Source organism: Diadema antillarum, unplaced genomic scaffold (assembly GCF_040938485.1).
Source record: "Diadema antillarum isolate AM-2024a unplaced genomic scaffold, OU_Dant_1.0 seq00000375_RagTag, whole genome shotgun sequence".
In the NCBI taxonomy this organism is placed as follows: domain Eukaryota; kingdom Metazoa; phylum Echinodermata; class Echinoidea; order Diadematoida; family Diadematidae; genus Diadema; species Diadema antillarum.
The window spans coordinates 648,684-666,052 of NW_027271374.1; the positions used below are offsets into that span (position 1 = coordinate 648,684).

A 17,369-nucleotide genomic window follows, 5' to 3' on the forward strand; every position below is an offset into this window, starting at 1 on the left:
TGAGCCGAACTGTGATCGGACCACTGACTACAGTGAATCGGACTTCTTCGGACTCGGGGAAGTGGGCCACAGCGTAAGCGCTAAAGAGGAGTCGATAGCGTAGGTCTCTATAGGAAACTTGCGCCGTGCGCCCGCGTACGCATTTGACTACACACCGGGACCATGCACTTTTAAAAGTAGAGTAGCTGAATATCGGTTGATCGCCATTTCGAACTTTTTTTTTTAAATTTAACTTTTGCTTACGGAAATGTGTCGAATGTTATTTCCGCAATGTTCATGAGAATTACCTTGTCTTGGGGGAAGAGACCTCCTTGGGTTAAGGAGGTTATTCTCTACTCCTTGGCTCCAAACAGTTTTAACCTACTCAATGCAGGCTCAAGTGATATTGGCCTACAGTTTGCCAGCACTTGTTCTCAACACACTATACCCAACTTTTAACACTGCTCAGAATTACCCATAATCCCCAACCCTAGCAGCCCAACCCACATCAGCCGCTCCAACCCCCCCCCCCCCTTCCTCTTTTACTGTTGCACAACATCGCCTACGGTCTCATTACTAGCATTCTTATACTTATCCACACACACTCACATAATTACACACACACACACACACACACACACACACACACACACACACCCAAGCATCGTGCACGCACGTATAAAATGTATGATCCAAATCCTGTTATCGTTACATAGGAATACACTAAGCATCATATCTTTCTTCCCATTATGTACATCATATATCTAAATTACATTTGTTTAGGGGAAAAAAAGAACTAAAATCATAACTGAATTCCTATGTTTTTAATGAAGACGTAGGCGTACAATATCGGTCGTTGTTTCAACGGTATTGACAAGAACAAATTCCAACACCCATTTTCCCTCCCATTTGATTATCGAAAAACTTTTCATTTGTCATGTATATTGACATACAAACAATTTTACGATAGTTATGTAAGACAAAAAATTGTCATAATAAGTCAGTGCTTACAAATTTGTAGATGGACTCTTTATCAGACATTTCTGCAATCACGATTGGAAACATACAAAACAAAACAAAGAACTAAGAATTGATATATTATTATCATTGTGTCGGAGAAAACTTCCATTACGGTATACAAATCCACATGTTCATGCGGCCATTCAGGCAAACTTTTGAGCGACTTTTATAAGATATAGACTTCTCTTTCAGTTTGTCCAAGAGTATAACGCCTTGCGAGCAACGGGCTTCCACAGCCAGTACTGTAATATCAAACCCAATAGGGAAGACGTTTTCTTGCCAGAATTTGCGAATCACCTGGCACCGAAGTATTATAATCTGTTTGTTTGTTTGTTTTTTGTTTTTTAACATTGTTTTCGCGATTTAAGAATGATCAATGTCTTCATGAATTATTATTTTTTTAATATCATGCGAATTTGATATGTAAGCATCCTCACTATGTTTGTCTTGTTTTTGTTTGATTGTTTGTTTGTTTGTTTGTATGGATGTTTGTTTGTTTGTTTGTTTGTTTGTTTTTTAATGGAGGGCGCATTCAATAGTACTTTGATTTCAGTAATGCCATGTGTGACACCAGGGGGGCATTTCATGAAGCATTTTATCTGACAAAGTTGTCCGACAAATTTGCTCCTAGCCAATCAGAATAATGATGCAAGGATTTTAGTAGCTTGTAACAGTTTGTCAGAAAAATATCCGATCAAAACGCTTCATGAAATGCCCCCCAGCATGGTGAGTTTGAGGTTCAAGTTGAGAAGAAGATTAAATGTATTAATGGAAAGCCAGTTACAGCAGCGCTTGTCCCTGTAGACTAAACGACTCTCTCATTTTCTTTTCTTTCACCAGCCGCCCAGACGATCATCAATAATGAGGCTCCGATTAGCATCCAGTCCGAGGAAGACGAGCCTACTATGCCTCCTAGAAAGGTAACAATCATTCCATGCACATATTTCAAACCAGCAATGCAGCTCCTTATTTCGAAAGGTCTCTCCTTATGCTTGAGCAAATCCTTTTGAAGGTATTTCATGGACTCTGATTTCTGATTAAGTGAAATTTATATATTTTTTTTTGTTTGTGATTGGTGAAGTTCTTATCTTAAGATTTGATAAAAATGCTGTGAATGTTGAATTGAGACGGTTATGCAATTTATATTGGATTTATATTGGATTTATATTCCGAGCGAAATTAATGTACCTCAGTCTCAGTCAGCTCAGCGTCAGTACAACGTGGATTACTGATTTGAAACCTAATTCAGATGTAGGCCTACTCAAAGACCATCAGGTGATGAACACGTAAGGAAGAAACATTTTGGATAGCAAACATACTATAGTAGTTTGTGATTCAAAAAGAATATGCAGTAATGGCACACGACACGAAATTCATGTTATCGCTATAGCAGATGAAAAAATAGTATCAAAGTTTCTGCTCGATACATGAGTTGTAAATTTCGATAAAGTCGATGCGTAATCTAATTCTAGATAAAAAATGTTCGAAATCTCTCCAACAGAATTGAGGTGGCGCTTAACTCGAAGAGAGTATATTCCTTATTTTATTATCTTTAAAGCACTCTGAATTATTGTTGCTGTAAATACCACTTTGATGTTCAGCTCTATATTCATCGTTTGCTTTTCGTTTACATAGATATCTTTCATGATTTTATTGTATTCATCATTTCTGTATCCTTATATGAATGCGTTGAGTATAATCATAATGTTATGCCCATGGCTGTCGATCGCTTGATCGCTACTCAGCCGACAACAGTCGCTCCGGTTGCGACGACGATCAAGAAAATCCCTCCGACCACGCAGTTGCCAACCACCACCAAACCAGAGCCGACCACTACAAAGGTGGTGCCAACAACGAAAATGGTTCCAACGACCACGAAAGTCGTGCCCACGACGACCAAACTGCCTCCTACGACGACCAAACTGCCCACAACGACGAAATTGCCTACGACGACGAAATTGCCTACGACGACGAAACTGCCCCCGACAACGAAGAAGCTGACGACCACGATGCCAACGACAACGAAGGAACCGACTACCATTAAGATAGCCACCACTACGCTCCCAACTACAGAGGTAGAATTGGATCAGTTACAACGTGACGTCATCAACCGACGGTTCATTTCATTGTGGAATAACGCAACATTAACGATAACCTTTCTTTGCCTTGTCGTCGTTCTCATGTTGTATGTAGCGCCATCTGTTGTTCACGGCGCGACGATCACTGCCGCATGCTCATAACGCAGAAACTGCACAAGATGCCACTGGGTAACGCCTAATTCGAGAGAATAGGAATTAACGTCTTCTACCACTCTACATTCCACATGTGTGTATATTATTTTGTGAGACTTGTTTTTCCACACATTCGGTCCCACAGTTTTCAATAATGTGACTTCGGTCTGTGATGTTGCTGTTCTTTCTAGTGAACATCATGACTATCTTGTCCATATTTTTATTGTATGTGATAGTTTTCGATTAATATCACCTTTTCTTCTTGTGAATATTAGCGATAACTCATTATTTACTTACAATTTTCCCAGCAGGGATCCTGGAGTAATGTATCCGTTCATTTCGTCTTGTAGCCATAGCTAACCTTTCCCGGTTCAATCTACATCTATCTGTTCTTGTTAATGTGACTTGTATTTCTGTGTATTTATCTAAAGCTAAAAATAAGAGTGAAATTCCAATTTTCACAATAGAACAGTATTTTGATCTCTAATTCATTACGCTCTTTCTTTTTGTCGTCAAACTAATTGTTACCTCTTTTATTCTTTAACAGGTCTAACTTCTTTGAACTTGCAGTAATTACATGAAATTAGGCCTCATCATCATTCTGTTACCCTGTTCTTGTTTAATTACTGTCTTTGTCCTTTATAGACTCTTTCCCTTTTTTTTTTAGTCATGTGAATTCTTGAGTTTTTCAAACTTCTATGACTTTTCAATTTCAATCACTCTCTTTTGATGTCATCTTAATGATTACTCATGATTAATTACTTCTTACCCTAACAGGTCTAACATCTTTGAAAGTTCTTATGAGTAATGAATCTTTCCGTATCATTTCTCTTTCATGTAATGGTCGTTTTTCTTTCGATGTTTTACTCGTCAATCACCGTGGAGTTACAGTTGCATTCTTCTTCTGTTTCTCCTTACTAATCAACACTCACCTGTTTTGTGAAAGGTCAATAACGAAGGGTTTTGACAAGTAACCGTCTTTCGTTGTCTACCGTAGTTTCGTACATCTAGCAATTCATTGTTCTCGTGAACTTATTTCTATTTTCCGTGCATTTCACCCCGGTGACCTGGGCTAGTACATCATTGCAAGGGAAACTGTTTTATTCGCTAATTTATCTCTTCTTTCACCCTCTCAGTCAACCTGGCTTTTGCACTGTTGGTTCTGTTTCCCACATAGAAATTTTATATCCTTGTTCTTACATAATACAAAACTTGACCAAAAAAGGAGAAGTAAAAGTGATCAATTTATGCATTCAGAGACATTTTTTTTTTCTCTCTCTATACCCTTCTATTCAACCACAAAGAAGGTATCATAATTGTCTTCACATATATTTTGCAGTCTTGAAGTTAGGCTATGGAAGGGGCAATGTCCATCAATATCCTTCCTCTTGGTATTTCCTGTTAATTCATTGTGTTCTTTCTTGTATGTGTGTGTGTGTGTGTGTGCGCGCGCGCGCGTAAATTCACAGGAACAATATAGAAAGATATGGAAAGGGGACTTCCTATTCTTATATATGCCAATGAGCGAACGCTGAACGATGAATTTTGTTGAAAGGCTAAGAAGTTTATTTCATCTCATGTTTAGACAGTTTTCGCCAGGAACAATAACAAAAACGTAAAAGATGTGTGTATTTCTTCTTCACCTGCAGTTACACAATTTTTTCTCCCGCAGTAATAATTCATGCTGAGCTGTTCTGTACCTATCGTTCTCTCATGTCATAAGTTCTATGAGGACAAAGTGAAAACTCCATTTCCGCTTCAGAATCAACTATTTGTGATTTTAAGGTAGCTTAGAATGATCGATGTGCACTTTGATATACCGCTTGAAATCCGCAATACCATATGGCATTCTGTACAGAAATATAAATCATGAAAGAACGACAAACACATCACTCATTTCTTTACAGTTTATTGCACTATTAAAGTCGTCTATCATGTGGTCACCACCACAACCACCACCAAAAAAAAAAGCCACGAAAGGTCATAGATATCTTATGCGCAGTCACTCTGGCTATCACCTTTTTTTTGGGGGGGGGGGTGGGGGGACGGAGGTCAATCTTACGACCTGTGATAAAGTCAAAATTTTGACCGTATAAAATTTCCAGCGATTTGACGTTCCATCCCCATTGAGGACATTCTGCCAGTGATAACTTGTAAGAAATGGCACAGTTTTGTATCATTGCGCGTATAAATCTGTCGCTTTAACATGAAATTTCTCTGATATTTGAAATTGAAAAGGTTAATTAACCCTTCTAGCTACGAACCTACCTAAGTGGGCATCTATGAATTTGTGGGAACATTTTGTCTGAAATCGATTATTGATAATATCATGTGAGCGTAATAATTATGTTACTTGTTATTGTTGTTTAACTTCTTCATCTTCTTTTTCTGTTTTTTTCTCAATTGTCATGAATGAAATACTTGTCTGTCCTCTTAACTAGACATGACAAAATCATATTGCTTTCCAATTAGAGAACAGTATTGCAATAATTCAAAAGAAAGACAAAAATCCATCAGAATGTAGAGATATAATTGTAAGCATATGTAACGCCATATCAAGTATATGCCTTCAAGATCATAAACATCGTATTTGAGCAAAGATTATAAATGTCACTGTTCCCTCTTGTATTACATGTCAAAATATTCCTCCCTCATCCTCTCAATCTCAGAAAAATACATAAACAAAATCAAACATAAAGCATCTTACACCTCCTCATCCTTTTATCTTAATCGTCATCTGTATAAGGATTTTCTTTATTCTAGCCGTTTTGAGATTTTTTCCCCCTAGATTCTTGTAGAACCGCTCTCCTGTGAGAACTTAAGAAGATCTCAAATATGTCTAAACACTTGATCATTCTCAATGTGCTAATTGATCATTGCTCACTACTTATTTCTTGTTTTTATTTCACCGCAAGGTAATTGGTATTAACTGTCATGTCAAGCATAAACTTTTCCCCCGTCATTCAATTTCTTCTCTCTCTTTGACAAGGCTTTTTCTTTGTCTCACTGGTTTTTGTTCTCTCTTGTAATACCTTAACCTGATACCCGCGTTTTGTTTACATTTTATCTGATTTCTTTTAACATAAGTGATTTCGTCATTTTTGTACCCCTCTCATTTTCTTTCAATTTGCATATTCCACGGTGCCATCTCGTTCCTGGTAACTCATTACACACTGTATGCCTCTGAAGTGTGTCTTCGTATAATGTACCAAACCTTGTGAGGATTATCTCACAAACTGATATATTTTGTATACCCTTTTCGCATTAAGATCACTTTTGAATCGTCATAATTCCCTTTATTATGAAAATCTAGTTCCAAGGCCAGACAGGATTTCAATTGCGGTAAAACGTTGTTTAGTGTCTAAACATTATTTTGCTAATTACCACGTTTACATAGTTATTGTTTGAAACCTACAGCTTTAATCATGTTGTGTGTTTTTTTTTTTTATAAACTAGTTTCTCGTTGTAATTATCTTATAGTGAACCGAAGAAACCTTGTTGATGATTCATTATCCTGGAATGTGTATTTGAATCTTTTCAGTTGTGAAAGTATCAATTCAATCATCCAGATGTTTCCCGAGTTCATATCTTTTGTATGTACTGCTTTTAGTTCCTAGATCAAATTCAAAAGGGAGACTGGTGACTTTAACTCACAAAAAGGAAGTATTTTTACTGCTATACTTTAGAATTCGCATAGTCACCTTTGTCTTTGAAAGTCAGCATTTAACGAAGCCATTAATTGTCATGACAGAATATCAACAAAATGATCAAAGAGGAGACACTTACGTAAAAAACAAGAAACACAAAAATACTGCCAATAAAGCACAAATTTGCCTATTCCAGCCAACGACTCGTCGTACCACAACCCAGCCTCCTACCACCACTACAATGCCTCCGACAACCACCACACAACCTCCGACGACTACCACTGCCCCGACGACCACACCCACCACCACCATGCCGACTACCACCCCGATGCCTACTCCGTCGACGTGCGCTGAGCTCGCCACGCGTGGGACGATGACCTCGGGAACCTACATGATCGACCCCATGATGACGGGAGAGGCTTTCAGTGTCGAGTGCGAGTTCCCAACGGGTAAGGGAAGAAGCGAAGAATTTTAACTTAAAACGACTTAACTTTCTTGTCAATTTGAGGTATTTGTTATTTAAACTGCTATAAACAAAGAAAATCATAAGAAAATATGGTATCATTAACAAATTTTCAAAAATGTCGCCTAACCCATTTCTCGATCAAACTTTTTTTTTGTTTTGTAGGACGTTTTCAAAAATAAACTTATGTAATTCATGGATTATTATGCTCGCAGTTGAGTTATACGTTTGTTTGGTGTTTTTTTTTTCTCTAATTGTCAATGTTAATTACTATTATTATCTGTAAAGCGCATAAAAACATTTTGATATAGGAGCTATGTATAATAATTGCAAAGAATTAGACATGATTTCGCGAAAAATATATTGATTTATCGCATTTTTCGAAAGCACACTACTGATAACAACTAATTTGGTATAGTGCAAATACACTTTTGCATATACATTATCTTCAGATGATTTTACCCTTGTATTTACGTACCAATTAGAATAATCCCGATGTCGAAAACGTTAACTGATAATATAATGTATCATCAATTAATGTTGTCGACATCGGGGTTATTCTATTATTTCCTAATTTTGATATCAATGATTGCAGTAGCGATTAACATTGTAGTTTTCCGATGTCTTTATGACTTAACAATGAAAAGTTAATGATATTCAGAAATTAAATAGTATATCTATAGGCAAGATGGTTTGACTTCAGTGAAGATTTACAGTAGCTAAATAAAGATTGGCATGATGTTTGAGAAGAAAATGATGTCAATTAAGCTTATGAATATTTTATGAGTAAATCAAACCAATAATGATTTAAAAATTCCATATGATCAAGGTAATAAGGAGCACAAAAATAAGATCAGTAACCCATTTATCACTCGAAGAATTTTACATTTAATTAGAGTACTTATTTCAAAAAATGTAAAATAAACATCTTATAACGCGGCCATGTTGTCAATCTCAATGAAAATGGGTCACGATTTACCTGCAAAATACAGTGTTTCTTTTCCGTTCCCGGTAATCCCGGGGTGATCCTGCTACACTGTTTGAGCACATTGATCTTTCCTGTTAATAATGCTGCCTTGGACGGTTCGTGTCTCAGGTGTTACGGTGATCAACCACAATTTGGTCGGTCAGGCGGTGGAGAACAACGGGAAGGAGGAGCCGGCTGCTTTCTCGCTAGACCCCGTCTACCCGGTCTCCTTCCAGCAGCTTAAAGCTCTTACTGCTCGATCACAGAACTGTTCTCAGTTCATCCGGGTAAGTTTTGACGTCGCTTCCGCTTGAGCTCGGGCATGATGGGAATGATGTCTGTCTGAATGACATTTGATAAGATGAGCTGGAGAGGAAGCGATGGAACGGTAGTGGGCAGAATTTGAAAAGGGGGGATCGACAAATGTAATATGAGTGGTTGATATAATTATAAACTAGTCAGGAAATCGAACTAAAGATAACTATACAGGAAAGCTCTCGGACAGCGCAGACCTCCGCCAACAGCCCTATTCCACGGTATTGTGGTTTCCACCCTAAAAAGATAATAGATAAAATAGAAATAAAAAATTGAAAAATATGAATAAAAACAAAATGAAATTAAAAATAAGAATAATGTAAAGTAAAAATCAGGATGCAAAAATGTAATCATCTGTTCTTTGCGTCATAATCAAGTTTGCTTGAAAATTTTATCCAGATCCGTTCGTAACGTTTGAGTTGTTCTGCAAACAGACAGACAAACAAACAAACGAATATTGTGTACAGCTTCATCACTAATCCCTGTGTACGTGCTCAGACTGCTATCGATGACTGTGTCAATTATCATTAACGCTTCGATACACATTTTCGTGCTATTTGCGGGGTTTTTTTCATTTTCATTTCATTTATTTCCAATTTCATAATCGGTTTGCAAAGTTTGCATTAAAAACAAACAGACAGACAAACAAACAAGAATGCATTGTGTCAAATATGATGGTGGCGGAATCAATACGATAAGATTCACAACTTGCAATTAAGTAAAAAAAAAATAAAACGGATACGTGTACATTATAAGAAAGTTTTTGAATATACCTCGGTGGGCAGCGAATGTATTGGGCCACCAAGAATCCCATGCTATACCGGGTCTTCAAAGGGGTGGTACAGTTTCAGTTGAGATTGGGTTTCATGCTTCCAACTTTGATGATGTTTATATATATATATATATATATAAATATATATATATATATATATATATATATATAAATGGATAAAGAGAAATCTCTTACGAAATATGAAAGAGCATATGATTTTAAGAGGAATTTAAAGTTTATTTGCTGAAAATTGGTTTTGAATTGGCTGAGATATCCAAAACAAAGCGATGCGAATAAAAGGTGGGACCCATCTTTTATTAGAATCGCTTTTACTATATTTTAGGATATCTCAGCCATTTTAAAACCGGTTTTCATTAAAAAAAAACAACTTTGAATTCCTCTTCGAATTGTATTCTCTGGAACATTCCATGAAGTGGTTTCTAAGTATCTCACAAAAAGTTAAACATAAGGTTGAATCCTCACCCCATCCAATACTATACCATCCCTTTAATAAGGTTCCTCTCGTCTCACTCTGATACTCATGTCTTCCTTTATTCCTTCCCTTCACACACACACACACACATACACACACACACACACACACACACACACACACGGTCTCTCTCTCTTTCTCACCGCAGTATGACTGCAGAGGCGCCGTCCTCCTGGCCGAAGATAAGAAGACCCGGACACGGTACGGATACTGGGTTTCCGTGGATGGAGAGCCGATCGTTAGCTGGGGAGGAGCCCCAATCAACAGCAAGAAGTGCGCATGCGCCTACAGTAAGTGCCTACCATTATGCTTTGGCCTGACGCCAAACCTTAGCCCTTTGAATGTTTGGGGAGAATACCGAATAATGTCTGTGTTTTCCATTTATTTGCTGTTATGATAGATGACGTGCGACATCACCTCACATGAATGTGCTTTCTTGACGAGAATAACAAAATGAAAACCTTGACAATCACATTACTCGACCAGCTTGTAAAAGGTTGAAATCCCTCCCCCCCCCCCAAAAAAAAAAAAAAATATATATATATATATATATATATATTCTACACCATGTACACAGCAAGTGAGCTGTATTAGTAAGAGACGTATATGCATCAAGTATATGTATGCTTTGAAAGCTCTGTCGTCCAAATGTCCAAAATGGATTGAGTTTTGTAACAAGTTCTCTTATTGTTATTTGTAGTAAAATGCCACTTCTTATTTAAATTTCATTATCCTGTCATCAGATGTGTTACGGCTCTTCCCATTTTTGCAATTAATGATTTATCCATTCTAATCAATCTGATGTCAAGTCAGTTGGTTCATCCATCACGAAGCCGTAACAAATCAATCCGTTCAAGGCAAATATGTAATTCATCTTCTACTTTGTGCGTGTGTGATTTTCTTTTCATCACCAGCTTCCGAGGGATGTCTGGGCGGGAAGAACTGCAACTGCGACTCGAACCCGAAGACGTGGAACTTCGACGAGGGTTTGCTCGCCGACAAGCCATACCTGCCCGTCAGCAACGTGTTCCTTGGCGACACCGGCAGCAAGAAGGAGATGGGAAAACTCACCCTTGGTCCGCTCAGGTGCCAGGGCTAGAGAGGACCACCCCAAAAATGGCCCCCATGAAGCAGGTGAATTAGACACAGTGCTTAAAGGGATCATACAGTTTTGGTTGAGACCTAATTTCAGGTTTCTAACATTTTTTTTTTTTGGGTGAGATAATGAGAAACCTCTTATGAAATATGAGAGAGAATGTAATTCTATGAGGAATTCAACATTTATTTGATGAAAATTGGTTTTGAAATGGCTGAGATATCCAAAACAGAGCGATTCTAAGAAGTGTGGGACCCACACTTTTTTACGATTGCTTTGTTTTACTTTGTTTTTGGATATTTCAGTCATGCCAAACCCGATTTTCATCAAATAAACTCTGAATTCCTCTTAAAATGGTATGCTCTGTACTATTTCATAAGTGTTTTCTTGTTATCTCGCAAAAAGTTAAAAGCCCAATTCTCATCTCCACCAATACTGTACCATCCCTTTAAGTGCCTTTCCTCTGTTCGCCTCCCAAACTTAACAATCTTTAAGCAATGGAAGTTCTGTATGAAGAGGTCAATTAGACCACGGCATTTTTTATACAATTATTGTACATGTATATTTTTTTATCAATGACATATTACAGGCCCTTTACATTATATATTATATATTATATAACATATATGATTATTTCGTACCGTATTGAACAAGTATGTTTTATGATTATATTCAATTTCATATTCGAAAAGAGGCCATTTCTGTATTTAAAGCGCTTCCAGATATAAATGATGGGATAATGTAAACGAAATATCTGTATGACGTTTTATATTTCAGTCTTAGACATTAGTCTTCGACGAATTAATTATACCTTTCTGAATTACCTTTGTCTACAATTCATTTATCGAAACATAAAGTCAAAATTACTATGATTATACATGAATTATGTATTATTGAAATTTGTGTGATTTGGGATTCTTTATTCATGTAAGCGTGTTTATGTATATTGTCTTGTGTTAGTATATATGGGAAAAAAGTTATTTGAAATTGAAATTAAAAAAAAAATAATTATCTCTCTGGACATGCAGCTCATTGTAAGCCTTAACAATTTCTGAATGAAACATCGTGTTTTGAATAAAAACGATCTTGTCCAAAACGCTCCGGAAAATGGTGAGGATAAAGAGAAAACACAAAGATTAAGTACTTGTCGTTTGGACTTTGAAGCAATTTGGTCTTCATATACAGTGTACAAATGACAATACATGTACAATTCATTTGAGTTGGCCCAACCTGATTGGTAAGAAATAGAATTATCCATAATTGATGCAGTCTTTAAAATGATCCCAAAGAAGCATCAGCAAAAAAAACCAAAACAAAACAAAAAAACAGCTGATAATTTAGCAGTTTGTCGACGATCTACCGAAACCAAAGTAAAAATGTACTCTAATATGACACTTCACTTTCCTTTTTTTGATCATTTTCTTTCTGATCAATATCAGCATCATCGCGTTCGTTCACCTTGGTCGACGTCACGTCATAGAGGTCACTCGTCGAAGTCTTCCAAGGTCGTCTACTTAAATTATGCCTCTTCCATTCTTTGTAAAAATCTACTCTGGAACAAACTCATTGTCCACGCTGGACAATATTGATTATACTATATAATTATATTGATAAGTCTTTGCGGGGGCTTGCGATAGGCTATTAAAAGGGGTTTTATCTGGTGTGATGTTTTACAAGAGTTGATGGAACGATGTTGCTGAATTATATAAAATACAATGTAAAAAAAGTTTCCAAACAATTACATAAAGCCAATATCTTTATCTTCAACCTATTCTTTTCATGTCTATCTTCTTAAGTATTAATACTCTGAAAGTGTATCCAAGTTACAAATGAATCTGCACGTGAATGAAGTGTGAAGTGAATAATTCAAGTGAACTACTATAGAGGTAAAACAGACGTAGAAATTGCAGTCGTTATGAAGGTTAAGGATTGTCGGATGATGAGAGGGAATGGTTATTACGTAAAAAATGTTCCACATTTCACACAAAAAAAAATCTGCTAATTTGTCTGTGATCAGTAAATATTTGTAAACGTACTGACGTTTGTTGACTTTGTTTTGATACGGAGATTGTCTTAAAGAAATATATCAGGCATTGTTGACATTAAGGTCAGGTTCTCTTCATCAATATACGCTTCGAGTAAGTAACGCTGTATGTACATTACTTTCTTCATGTTCTTTGTGAAGATGTGACAGGCTCATTTTTCCCCTTTTGGAAAGATTGCGACGTGTGGAAAAAAAAGGTATTTTGATATTCATTACTTGTACAGAGGGTAGCTTAGAACGTTGTTGTGAATATTGTACAATTGTTTAGATGGAGTCGCAACTATTGCGTGGAAATAGGATGTTTAATGTTCTCAATTCTAGTGTTAAATGGAATCCGCATCATTTTTTGTTTTGTGTTGTAAATTTACGCACCCAACCGACAGTTTACGCTGAAAGTAAGATTAATACATGTACCCGGAATTTTCCTCGTTACGGAATTTTTATATGGAAGGGGGGGGTGGTTAATATCATCGTTCCTCAGGTAATATTTTGCCATGGTTGGCGTCGAGTATTGAATCTAGTTTCTTCCGTCTGAGAAGTACACTGTATTAGGAAGAATACATTATATCTTCGTAGCACACATTACTACAGTGTGCAGCTTTAAATGATGCTGTAAATCAAACAGTTCGCCCTTTTTCAGTTCCTCGTGGCAGCATTTAAATTATCTAACTTTATTCACATTAAAAACATGTCACAGACGTAAAATTGTTAGTACATTGTACATATATTGTAAACTACCAACGAAGCTGACTAGGGTCACGTTTCTTCTTGTTCGAAATTATCATCAGGCGTGTTATATACAATATACCTCTAGCATTTTAGATGTGTACAGCAGCCGTGACACCCACACACACACACACTAAGTTCTCTTGCTGGGGTTTTATATATACCGCCCTCTCCGTATACTGGACGATATCTTTGGTGTTCACTGCATTCGCATCTCTCTTCCTTGTTTGGTAACCGCAGGTTGATTAAACTCATTTATTTCCAACCGCTAAACCTTGCCTACGCCTTGTTTTATTCTTGCTTCTGTGACAATTATACTTCTGTAGGGTCGTGTAATGCATTTACCTTGTTATGTGGCTAAAATGAGGTAACAGAATTGAACCGTGCAAGGTGAAAGGTATTTATGGCATGATGAAAAAAGGGGGAATTGACAGCTAGGAATTTAGAAGTCAATTTAGATGTCATATGATTAAAGTTTTTATGATGTTTGTTCAATACACTGTTTTTTTTGTTCTTGCTTACGAACTTCTTCTTCTCTCATCTGGCTTAATTAATTCAACTTAATTAAATCATATTACATTTAGAGATGTTTGTTGTGCTAATGAGAATTATTCGGCGCTTTTAATTACAAAGGATATTGCTCTAAAATTATGGCACACATTATTGCTTGGACTGGTGAGATTAACACAGTGATGTTTGAAAATGGAAGAAATATGTCCACAAAAGGGTGTTTTCTCTTGTGTCCAAGGGACATGCTATTTGGGACGAGATAAGGAAATAAACCCGAAACAAAGAAACAAACAAGCATAATGTGTAGGCCTATGCATTCATTTCAAGATATTTGTGGCTATTGAAGTGCCTGCCAGTCTTTGAACTTTCATAACATTTTCAACACGCTTTCTTGACATTCTTCGTGGGCAAACGAAACGCTCGTTGGAATTGCATTGACAAAAATTATGGGACTTAACGAAGGGACATGTTATCTTGGATACTGAAGCTAAAAAACCGAAAAAACAACGACTCGTTCAACCAAATGAGTTTAATGTAAGACCAATTGATGGGCCATGCAAATGATGGCATATCTGACAAATTTCGGAAAAGACAAAAGCTCTCGTGACGTCATTTTTCATCCATTGTATTAAGGGTGACGTAATACATCTGTATCGATTTCAGTATTTTGAGGACTATGGAAGGTCGTAGTTAAAGGACAAGTTCACCTTCATAGATATGTGGGTTGAGTGAATGCAGCAATATTAGTAGAACACATCAGTGAGAGTTTGAGCAAAATCGGACAATCCGTTAAAAAGTTATGAATTTTTGAAGTTTCTGCAGAGTCATGGCTGGATGAGAAGACTCCTATAGCTTGTGATGTCACATGAGTACAACGGTATAAAGAAAGTATAAAGAAAATATACCTTATTTCCACTTTTCTCGCATAACAAAAGAACACCCGACTTCTCTCTTTCAGAAGGCAAGGGGAATAATATTATCCTTAACATACGTCAGTAACAAGTCCAAGAAATGTGCACTTTATTCAAAAAGTAAAATTTTGTGAAATTCTCTCTTTTTTTTATTATATTGTTGTACGCATGTGACATCACACACTGTAGTAGTCTTCTCATCCAGCAGTAATTGCGCAGATACTTTAAAAATTCGTAACTTTTGAACAGATTGTCGGATTTTCCTCAAACTGTCACTGATGTGTTCTACTAATATTGTTGCATTCACTCAATCCACATGTACATGAAGGTATACTTGTCCTTAATGAATGATTTTAAAATTGATATTGAACACAGGACGTAACACACATACGTATTGTGCTAATTACATGTACATGTACATGTAAATGTATGTTGTTTCGTCTCTTATTGTATGAAAAATGAAGGTTTTCTTGCTTGGCAAATGGTTATTCGGACCAACCTCGAAGGAGGCTATTACGGATCCTGTATTCTGTTTAGTTAAAGGTCCTCTTTATCTTTGGGAGCAGTGATTAAAAAGTTTTCAAGATATCACTTTTGATGCATATGTGTAGGTCAGTTGTATCACAAAACAGCCTACCATATTTAAAATTTGTGCAATAAAGCCTAAAATATAAGTAGATATCACTATTTTTCTCATGAAACCATAACTGTAGAAGGTTTCGTCTAGAAACACTTTTATTATAACTATTGTTCACATCTTGTATATATAACAATACTTAACATCGATTATACTGGTTCAAATTTTTGACATTGGTTGTTTCTATCTCTAACTCACATTTTAGAACTATTTTGAAGCACTAATGCTGGGTTTTTGTTTCATCTGCAAATGGTAAATTATGCCTTTAAAGATGTGATAAGTCATCTGCAACAGGTAACTTTTATTGAATATACTCGTACACTAATATCAGTTTGCCCTTTTTCGCGGAGTAAGTTTTCAGTCAATGGTTTGAATCAGAATAAATATGATTTAGGGTGACACATAACGAACACACTGGAAATATCTTAAGATTCGTGTGTTTGTCGATGAATATGGTATAACATTTAATATTTAAATATATTTAAACATTTAACATAATATTTCTATAACATTTTAATGTTGACCTCTTTACAGATGTTGGTACACTGTATTATCATGCTTGTATTCATCGTGATCAGACACCAAATAATCATGTAACGATAGTTACAGGTGTTAATGAATTACAATATCACAAGCAGCTCGCTTTTTGACATTTTAAGTTGTCAACACCAACACAAGTTGTCAAATCACTTACTTAAAATAAGCACTTGAATACCTGAAGATCATGTCGGTTGTTGAAGCTCAAATTTGACTTGTACTTTTTTATGTACTAATCCTCAACGTGGTGTAAAATTGTGCACTTTGGAAGATTTGTGGATCTTTAAAGGGGGACTTGGCCAAGTATACATGTATGGATTCAGGAAATACAGAAATATCTAGTAGTGGAACACACCAGTGACTTGAAAGAAATAAAATGATCCGATGACTAGAGTGACCCATTGTCGTCATTGCTAGACGAGAAGACTTCAACAATTCGAGATATCACAATAGTTCAACGATAGGAAAGAAGATATGAATATAATTCCGTCAAACGTATTTGTTTTGAATGAAAAATATACAATCTATCGACATATTTCTGACATAATTAAAGGGCAATGAGGACGGTCAAGTGTTTTTTCAACATCCTATATTAAAATCGAATTAAGTGGACTTCGCCTTATCATTTTCGTCATATTTTCCACTACCGTACACCTCACACTTATTGCAGTAGCCTTCTTCAATTAACGACACATGGATTCAACAAAAACTTTGAAAATTCATACCTTTGGAACAAATTATCCAATGTTTCTCCAACCTAACTGACGCTTAGTCTAACGATATGTCTGTTCTAAATACACATATATCTGGAGGTGAATTTCCCTTTAAAAATAACTTGACCGAATTGTAACGAATAAAAGACGTATGACTATAGAAAACAAACACGCCCATCATAAACATTGTTATGCACCATCACTCATATTCATCTTACATTGAGAGATCAACCCGCTTAAATCTTGCAGAGTTTGTGAACATGTTTACCTCCCGACTCGGTGTTTCTCGACCCCCACCATTATACGGA

At 36.4% G+C, this 17,369-nt stretch overlaps 1 protein-coding gene across 1 annotated transcript in view; it reads left to right on the top strand.

The window, feature by feature from the left end:
* LOC139731463 (uncharacterized) overlaps window positions 1-11,015 on the top strand; it is a 39,518-nt gene extending 28,503 nt beyond the window's left edge. Inside the window, exons 4-8 of the mRNA XM_071642347.1 lie at window positions 1,840-1,919; window positions 7,074-7,326; window positions 8,437-8,594; window positions 10,036-10,177; window positions 10,802-11,015. Of these exons, the coding sequence (XP_071498448.1) occupies window positions 1,840-1,919; window positions 7,074-7,326; window positions 8,437-8,594; window positions 10,036-10,177; window positions 10,802-10,986 (818 nt within the window). The 3' untranslated portion in view covers window positions 10,987-11,015. The remainder of the gene's footprint in view (window positions 1-1,839; window positions 1,920-7,073; window positions 7,327-8,436; window positions 8,595-10,035; window positions 10,178-10,801) is intronic.
* The last annotated feature ends 6,354 nt before the right edge of the window (window positions 11,016-17,369 follow it).